Source organism: Syzygium oleosum, unplaced genomic scaffold, assembly GCF_021117445.2.
Source record: "Syzygium oleosum isolate NSW1041296 unplaced genomic scaffold, Sole_v2.1 Sole_v2.40, whole genome shotgun sequence".
NCBI classification, from domain to species: Eukaryota; Viridiplantae; Streptophyta; class Magnoliopsida; order Myrtales; family Myrtaceae; genus Syzygium; species Syzygium oleosum.
Window position 1 is genome coordinate 339680 of NW_026607524.1, and position 9688 is coordinate 349367.

Genomic DNA, 9688 nt, shown 5'->3' on the forward strand with positions numbered 1-9688 from the left:
AATTTGGATAAATGATCTCCCACGATCTGCTCGTGCTTACTATCTTTGCTTTTTACTCATAACTTCCTGTTGTTACGATTCACGTGGCTGGGTTGTGATCTTGCCGATTTTTGGTAGTTTCAGCATTTCCCAAAATGTAAACTTTTCATGTTTCGGTAAAATTACCGATTCTCTCCAATCACAGAATTCGGGACATGGTGCCATTTACGCTTACTACATTCCTAAATTTTATCCAAACGTACTTCGGCAGACGGCTGAGCTTCATCGTCCGTCGGATTTTGACATTAAACCGACTTGACATCTATGCTGATTTTGGTGTAAACATTTATACATTACTGTTTTCCTTGATCGGAAAGTGTTTTCACAATCTTATATTAGGAAATTCACTTTCCTAATTTTATACATTAATGTTTTCCTTAACCGGAAAGTGTTTTAAATTAATTTACCATTTTCGGCAAACTAAACGGGTGAAAGTCTGGAAAGCGGATTCCCAAAAAACACTTTCTCTCAGACAAACGCAACAAAACTAGAAATCCACTTACACCAAAAAAGATAAGTTTAGATTATCAAATTCCAATACAAGAAATTTGCGCACCAACAAAAAGAAATATATACTCTAATTAAGAAATAATTATAGCGTGATAAAAAAAAAAAGACTCCACAGCCTCTCAAGCGGTCCGATTCTCGGGCAGACAGGTACCTAGTGACACAAAATGGGAACCGACCTTTGCTCAGTTAATTTTCGAGGGTGCGAATCGACTCACCTTGCAATCGATGACCCCATATTTACATGGGCCCAAAATGTAATTCCCAATGTAAAAAGCAAACGAAAAGTGGGGGGCTGTGAAAATCAGATTTCCCACCGAATCCGATGTGAAACTCGAAAAGCGGAAGATCGAGAGAAGGAACTACCCATTTAACATCACCTACGTTCCCCCAGGTGAAATGCACAGGCGCACGCACAAATTTCATTCCTGCATTTTGGGTTCCTTTCTATTATAGTAGGCTTTACATTCTGTCTCTCTCTCTCTGTCTCTCTGTCTCTCTCTTTCTGGGCTGATCATCAGGGTTTTTGAGGGGAATCTTCCAGGCACGTTTGTCGTCTCCATCGAGAACGTGTATCTGGGTCTCCTGCTCCGCCTCGGCCAACCACTGGGTAGCGGCGAAATGCGGCTGATTTTTTTTGAGGTTCGTGGTTCACCCTCGAATGATATTTGCTTCGACGTGGTGTGTTGATTCGTGACGTTCGCTGATTTTTTTCGATTTCGATTTCGATTGTTGCCCAGCTGTGAATTTTCGCCGGGCGATTCCGCCGATCGGGCGGTTAGGTTTGTCGATCTGCATTGATGGGTCGATTTGGTTTTTGCCGCGTGTGTTGAGGAGGTGCTTAGATGTTGTGGAGACGGTCTCTTGGGTTTGGTTTTTGATCCGTTTGCGAGATGATTCTGGGAGGCAGTTGGTGATTTTGTTTGGCATAATTCTTGTTAGGTGCTGATAGAAATGAAGAGACTGAAGTTCGAAACCATGGGTGCCAGAAAGCCCAAGCTTTCGCACTTATTACTGGTTCTAGGGGCATTATACTTGCTTTTCATAACCTTCAAGTTCCCAAAGTTCTTAGAGATGGCAACCTCGATGAGTGGAGATGATAGCCCCATTGGGTCGGTGAAAGAGGATTCTAAAGATAGGACCCTAAGCAAAACATTCATCACTTCTGTTCACGAGGATAAATTTCACCAGAGCTTGGAAGATTTTCAAAGCCAAAATGTTTTAAAAATGCCTAGGAAGGAACGCACTGAAGTGGAAATAACTGGGTCTAGGCCCACTAAGATATCTCAACCCCGCTATGGTCGAATAATGGAAGAAATCATGAGGCGGAGGAATAGGACGAGAGAACTATCGGCGCTTGAGAGGATGGCAGATGAGGCTTGGAGTTTGGGGCTAAAAGCATGGCAGGAATTGGGCAGGTTTAATCTGAATGAGACTGCGCAAACTTCGCTCTTGGAGGGGCCAATAGAGTCGTGTCCTTCGTGGGTTTCAACGAGTGGGGAAGAATTGGCGCGGGGAGATAAACTCATGTTTCTTCCTTGTGGGCTTGGTGCAGGATCTTCTATTACCGTGGTTGGAACTCCTCATCATGCCCATCAGGAGTATGTCCCACAACTTGCAAAGTTAAGGCGTGGTGATGGTGTGGCTATGGTCTCGCAGTTTATGGTTGAATTGCAGGGGTTGAAGGCTGTAGATGGGGAGGAGCCTCCCAAAATTTTGCATTTGAACCCAAGAATAAAGGGGGATTGGAGCCACAGGCCAGTTATTGAGCACAACACTTGTTATAGAATGCAATGGGGAACAGCTCAAAGGTGCGATGGTTTATCGTCCAAGAACGATGAAGACATGCTAGGTAAGATTTATCTTCAAAGTGTCTTCAGACTTCGTCTGTTTAGTATCGGTGAGTTTATATCTTCTATTGACTTTTGATTTCTCGGGAATACTTGCTGTTATTGTATGTTTGATTTTCATGTCTTACTCCAGGAAAATAGGGCTAATTCTCTAAAAAAACCTCAACTTTAGGTCCAATGTCAATTCTGTTCTGAACTTTTTTTGTTTGAAAAAAATCCCCAACTCTCACTCTAGTCCCAAATCTGCCCACATGTCCAAAAATTGCTACTAGTTTCTTCAAGATTATCAATATTAGCAGACTCTTTTGTTCCATACGAAGGTGAGGGGCTTGATGAAAACACAACTTTTGATTATGAACCTCTAATTGGCCCTGATGTTGAATCATTGATAATTTTAAAGAAACTAATGGTTATTTTTGAACGCATGGGAATATTTGGGACCAGAGTGAAAGTTGGGGATTTCTTTTTTAGACAGAAAACAGTTCGGGGCAGGATTGTGATTGCACCCAAAGTTGAGGGTGTTTTAGGGAATTAGGCTTAGGAAAATATGAAAAGTTATGACTATTAAGAGTCGTTATCTAATTTGAGAATCTTGCTTCTATCTTAAATGGTTACCTTTACTTTTATTAAGGTTAAGGGGTTAAATGGCATCAAAGTGGGTCTAGAGTTGCTTTTGAAGTCTTGATCTAGATGTTAGAATGATTGATTATCTAAAGGTTTGAATAGAATTCTCACAGAATTCTAATCTTAATTAATGAAATCTTATGATTGACTCTTTTCTATAGATTCTATCCAATAACCTCAATATAGTCTATGGACGTGTATAATTTGGGTTATATGATTTTAAACTTGATTTAATGTTCTAGTTTTATATATGATCATAATTCTTAAATAATGATTTTACTAGGAATATCATGTATTTTCTTTTATGTGCTTTACGTTCTTTTCCCTTCTTCTGGGTGCTTAAAGTCCTGGATTCTTTCCATTTCTGGATCTGATCCATCAGGCATCCATATTGAACCTAAATAAGATCCTATTTTCCGCTTTGAGGCATACAAACATCGGCATAATCTGTAATCCTGTTAACTCAATAGTCTAAAAAGGACTTCTACCAATAAGAAGTTATATGAAGGGTAGGTATGTTGACTCATGACAAGCAGTCAAAAAGAAGCATTCAAAAAGAGGCTATGTTATATTTGTTAATGGATGCATGGATCAACACTTTGCTGAACTTGTGGGATGTTTACTGCCTTCTTTTTGGTCCTGTACAAGGTAGTTTTTTTTTTTTTTTTTGGTAAGGAAAGGTAGTTTTGTATTCACATTGTTGATTTTTGTGCAATTACTGGTTTTCTCCATGAAGAGGCTCACTCAGTGGCAATGAGAGTAAAAATTGGTTTAAATCTGGATTTGTTCCCTTGACTTGTGTTATTTTCATCGTGTGGTTATTGAGTATCCTTATTCACAATGCTATCCTCCAATTTGTTAAAAAAAAAAAAGGGTTGATTTTGTTTCTTGTGACATAGTTCTCTTTAGAGATCGGCAACATGGATAAACTGGAAACTTTGGTTAGGTCGTATAAACGATCTCGAAGCCCTTAAAAGTAGTAACATAATTTTTGATGAATTGGTTGATGTTGCTTGAAATATGTGTTGGAGGAGGTCAGGATCAACCCTTTGCACAATTTGGATGGTACATTAGTGAACAAAAGGGTTTGTGGACTACATGTGAAAATGGCAACAGTTGAGGGACCAGATCTATATTTGAACCGTAAAAGTTTGGTCTCTCGTGAACTTCTCCCCATTCTTTTATTATGTATGAGCTGTAAAAACACAATAGTTGGTACTTGTAATCTAAACATAAGAAACTTTTGAGCAGAGACAGATGGCTTATAGTGGGGTAGGCATTTTACAGAAAGAGTAGCTGCGTATTTTTGCTGTTGTCAGTGATTTTCAGAATGGTTAGTTTCCACTTGGTACATTCGTACATTGACTCTTTAGCCCAGGAAAGCGATGGTGTTTGTCTTTCTTGGATGCGTTCTATATGGAGTCACCAAGCTCTGTTTGGCTTTAAGAACTTGGTGCAGAAACTGAGATCAAGGTGATTTGAGAGTGAAGTGGCATCACCACTGCACTGATTTTATCTGGAAAAGCTTGTAGAACCTCTTTTTATTTGTTTTGGGTTTTCCTAGATGAAGGTTAGGAGTCATTTTACCAATTAAGCCTTTCAAAATAATAGCCCTGTCTGATGATTCCAGTTCATTTTCGATCCGTTTGACTGTAGGTGTGTATCATTGGTCGCACTTTGTGTCATGTGCCAATACATATTGGTATTTTTTTTTTCTGCTGGAATTGTGTTTTATCCTTTTAGTATTTTGTAAACTATTGTTCATTGATTGCTGTATGTTCTGTTAATTAACCATTATTTTCTCACTTGGTTGCTCGAATTGGTTAAATATTGATGGAAGGGAAATTTTACTATGGAAATGGCCGAGGGAGACAATTTAAACCTTGGGTGGAAAGTGTAACATTGAAGAGGGGCAAAAAGCAATACTTATATATGATTGTAAAGATAGAGAAATAGAATTATAAGCATACTTTCTGTCTAGTAGTTCATTGGTCATCTTTGCTGGTTTGCTCACTGTTTGTTTGTGATTTTTCCTTCAGATTAATCAAGTTGGACCTTTATTGGTAATTCCAAGTAGAATTTATTGCATGGTCTCTTTCTTACTTCCTATGGTGGTGTTAATTAATGTGTGGATATTGATCTAATTGGTATGGTTTATAAGAGTAATGATAGTGGATGTTTGGAACTGATAGAAGCTACATGGTTATCACATTGTACATATAACATTTTTCTTGTGAATACTGGCAGTTGATGGATATGTGAGGTGCGAAAAATGGATGCGGAATGATAATGTTGATGCAAAAGAGTCCAAGACAACATCATGGTTTAATCGATTTATTGGACGTGAGCAGAAACCGGAAGTGACATGGCCTTTCCCTTTTGTGGAGGGTGGGCTGTTTATTCTCACACTTCGTGCAGGTGTTGATGGTTACCATATTAATGTTGGGGGTCGGCATATTTCTTCATTTCCTTATCGGACGGTATGTTGTTTGTCATGAGAGAGACTGATCACATGAGCTTTACTTCTTGGGGCAACTCTTCCAGTTTCATTGAATGAATGCTGAATATTTTCCTTTAGATGGAGATCATCAGCTTTTGCTTTAACATCTAATGCCATAGTAATTCTTCCTGTGGCTTTTGCTATAACTAATGAATCTCTCTTCATCTGGGATATCCTTATTCGATTCTGACGATTCCTAGTTATTAGGGTGATATGATGCTAGATCAATTATTTGTCTTGAGTTGCACACGTGGTATCTTCTAAAGCCTTTCTTTCTCCCTTGTATCTGTAGGGATTTACACTTGAAGATGCAACTGGATTAGCAATAAAAGGAGATGTTGTTGTTCATCAAGTTTATGCTACCTCTCTCCCTACTTCCCATCCAAGTTTTTCTCCTCAAAGAGTTTTGGAAATGTCTGAGAAATGGAAAGCTCGTCCTCTGCCTAGAAGACCAGTTAGGCTTTTTGTTGGAGTTCTTTCTGCAACCAACCACTTCGCAGAACGCATGGCAATCAGAAAGACCTGGATGCAATCAGCAGCGATAAAGTCTTCAGATGTAGTAGCTCGTTTTTTTGTTGCACTGGTAAGGTTGCTGGCATGCTGACTATAACTATTATTTGTCAAGCGTCAAATTTTAAATTGAGTGTGTTTAAGTTAGAGAGAATCAGATGCGCCCTCAGAATTTTACAATCTATTGGGCGGGTGTTTGTGTGACATGTGGTTTCTTGCTAATTGGAGTTTTTGTAGTTGTTATTGTTTGTTAGTAATCAAAGTTATAAGCTTTACTGAACGAGTTATTCAGGGAATACTTCATAAAGTTGGAATAATATGGCCAGAGACTTTCTGGATTGAATATAACACTAACACTATGGGAACTTAGAAAAATGACTTTGGCACCTGCGGTGCTGTCTTTTCTCTTGGTAGTGACTCAGACCCTCTTGGAAGAAAGTCTTGGACAAAATGGGTAGAGTATACTGACAAAATCTTAAATAAGCCTTTATGTTCAAATAAGTTGAGTTTGATGATGTGGTTCAGTTTTATGACCCTTCAGGCATGAAAGCAATCTATATAGATTCTGAATGGCCCAAGTTGCTTGGATCAGCAGCAATCCACATGACATGTTTGTATTTCCACTACATCAACAGAGTGGATTACTGATCTCTGTCTGTTTAGGTGTTAATTCGGCATCTTCTATATGCTTTTGGTCCAATAATTTAAGGGAGTCAAAGTCAATATTTCATAAAGCGCTGAAGGGGCGTCACAGTCTCTGTCATAGTTTCAAATGCATGGGTTGGCACTGAAATGTATTTAAAATTGAGGGTGTATTGGAGTAATTTACTTAATAGTAGCAGTAACTAAAAGAATACTGGAAAAAAAGTAAATGAATCATTTACATTTTGAGATAGCCATTTATGATGTTTTTAAGTAGTTATCATGTCATCATTTGTTGAAATCTGTTGCTGACAATGTTCACCGTAGAAACCCTTATGTGAAACTTCTTTTCGACGTGAGAAACTAATGCCAATTGTTACTTTTGAGATGGATGGAATCATTCACCAGAAAAAAGAGATGGAAGGATTCAGATGGCCTTCGTTAAAAGATTCACTGATTAATATGGGTAGGAGTGTTGACTTGGAGTGTGATTGTGTTATGTGTCGTAAGCAGTTGGTCATCAACTAACAATTGAACAGATCTATTGGAAAATTGAAGTTCACGAATTCTTTAATCTCTAAACGAATGCCCTTTAAATGTGAAGTACTATGATCAAATGTTTGTACGTGAGCAGATAATTTTTACATCGAATTATATCCATAAAATAGTACAGATTTATGCTTTCCTGTTCTATACAGTCCGTATGTAAACTTGTAAAGTATATTATTCTCTTTTCTGCTCATATTTTAAGAATCTTCGCACAATTGCCAACTTGCAATCTGATTGTTATATACTGTTTTTAGAATCCAAGGAAGGAGGTGAATGCAATGCTGAAAAAGGAGGCTGCCTACTTTGGTGATATAGTTATTTTACCATTTATGGATCGCTATGAGCTCGTGGTCCTCAAAACCATTGCGATATGTGAGTTTGGGGTAAGATTTTGTTTAAAAATCTACATGAAATAGTCTACCCACTTTGAACATTGTGTAGTAGGACTCTACTTTTAACAAGCTCATCATCCTGAATGCAGATTCAGAATGTGACAGCTGCATTTACAATGAAATGTGATGATGATACATTCGTAAGGGTGGATGCCGTCTTAAATGAAATTGACGGCATCTCTTCCAAAAAGTCTCTTTATATGGGCAATCTCAATCTCTTGCATCGTCCACTTAGAAACGGAAAGTGGGCGGTTACTTACGAGGTAGGACGCTTCTGTGGTTATGCTGATTATCAAATGCAATACCAGTTTGTTGTTTTGTTTGCTACTTGAAATTAGATGATTATTGTTGGATTGCTAGACATTTTCGGTTAGCGAAGGTACTTGGCCGCTTGATAGTCACTCATCGGATCTTCCATGTTCTCAGATGAGATAACCAACCAAGTTCACTAGATGTTATCGCCTTGAAGCTGGAATAGAAGACATTTGACACATGGACACATGCATGCACATATAATTTCTGCATACCCTGTTGATGATTAAGTTCAGTTTCATTATAGTGGACCTTTTGCTATGCATCTTGCTGAACAATTCGATGAGTATATTGCATGTATAGTAAGATTGTCTGCATTCTTTGCATGACATGATAATTCTCTCAAAGTGATTATTATTGTCCAACGCGACAGGAATGGTCAGGAGATATATACCCTCCGTATGCCAACGGACCTGGATATGTCATTTCAAGTGATATTGCTAAGTTTATTGTTTCTCAACATAGAAACCGAAGCCTTAGGGTGAGTTTATCCAACTCCTGTGTGGTTTTCGTAAGAATATATATCCTCCAAGCTTGTCTCATTAATGGCTGAACTGTTATATGTTTTGCCTGTGGGTAGCTCTTCAAGATGGAGGATGTGAGCATGGGGATATGGGTGGAGCAATTCAACAGTTCTGTGCCGGTACAGTACTCACACAGCTGGAAATTTTGTCAATACGGTTGCATGGAAGACTATTACACTGCACATTACCAGTCTCCTAGGCAGATGATCTGTTTGTGGGACAAATTGGCGAGGGGTCAAGCCCAATGCTGCAACTTTAGATGACGAGTAACAGACGAATCTCGTCTTTAAGGTTCAGTCGTATATAGTCCTCTTCGGCTTCTTGTAATTAAGCTCGCAGCTGGTTAGTTCCGCTATATCATGAAAAAGGTCAGGCTGGCAATCCTGGTTGAGAATGTGGTAAAGGAAATTTTGACCGGGATATATTGTACCATTGCACTGGCTGTTTGATCGAGCGGAGTAATTTTGGCTCGGTCATCTTGAACAGAATCTGTTTTGCACTACCGGGCAAATGTCTTAATTGAGAATTGAGTAGGCTACCGAGAGAAGCATGAACCAATAGGATGAAATGGAAAAGATGGGTTCAGGTCGATGCCTTATTTTTCGATCTCAGTTCTGTTTGACACCATGGTCTGCAGGCTGAATATGCCTGGAACTGACCCAATATTGTAGTTTCTATGTTCTCAATTTTGATGACCAAATTGTTATTCCGATCCAAAAATCCCGCGAGTTTGATTGATGAAATTTGCACTTCCACAAATCGGGCATTCTATCAAGTTCCACAAATTGGGTAAGTATTACATAGATCCGAGTCCATAACCCATATACATTGTGGGCGTTGATCATGTTTTGGAGAAATTATTTAGTGGTTTGTGAATGACACGTTACTAGCTCATGTGGCGAGTGTTTTTGTTGAACAGATTCACTCACAATTTGGTACTTGTCTCAAATATAAAAAAAATTGAAACAGTGGTCCTTTTTTCTCTCTCCCTCCATCTAGCTACCGCCTTGCCCAAGCTCCATGCTTCCCTTAACCGTCACCACCGGCAGAGTCACCGGCGCCACGTCCAGGTCGACCACCGCCACTAGTGGAGTCGCCGGCGCCACATCCAGGTCGACCACCGCCTCCATCGTCTTCGTGGCCGCTCTGTCTTCTCGAGCATTATTTCTCTTCCGTTGATTTATCTTTTGCCTTTTAAGTTTGCAGTGCTGCCCATCATGGCTGCTCGTCCCTGGCATC

The 9688-nt window shown here is 39.2% G+C and overlaps 1 protein-coding gene across 1 annotated transcript; it reads left to right on the top strand.

Annotated features, from left to right (window-relative positions):
• Positions 1 to 822: 822 nt before the first annotated feature.
• On the top strand, positions 823 to 9192 carry LOC115684147 (hydroxyproline O-galactosyltransferase GALT2). Its single transcript, XM_056305909.1, has 8 exons — positions 823 to 940; positions 1068 to 2398; positions 5268 to 5500; positions 5813 to 6103; positions 7476 to 7604; positions 7703 to 7876; positions 8299 to 8406; positions 8506 to 9192. The coding sequence occupies exons 2-8, from the start codon at positions 1501 to 1503 to the stop codon at positions 8710 to 8712; spliced, it is 2040 nt and encodes a 679-aa protein (XP_056161884.1). The 5' UTR covers positions 823 to 940; positions 1068 to 1500; the 3' UTR covers positions 8713 to 9192.
• The last annotated feature ends 496 nt before the right edge of the window (positions 9193 to 9688 follow it).

Coding starts and splice junctions, on each gene's coding strand:
- LOC115684147 (XM_056305909.1), top strand. CDS start 1,501: ATGAAGAGACTGAAGTTCGAAACCATGGGTGCCAGAAAGCCCAAGCTT. Junction 7,877..8,298: donor AGTGGGCGGTTACTTACGAG/GTAGGACGCTTC, acceptor CCAACGCGACAG/GAATGGTCAGGAGATATATA. Junction 8,407..8,505: donor ATAGAAACCGAAGCCTTAGG/GTGAGTTTATCC, acceptor GCCTGTGGGTAG/CTCTTCAAGATGGAGGATGT.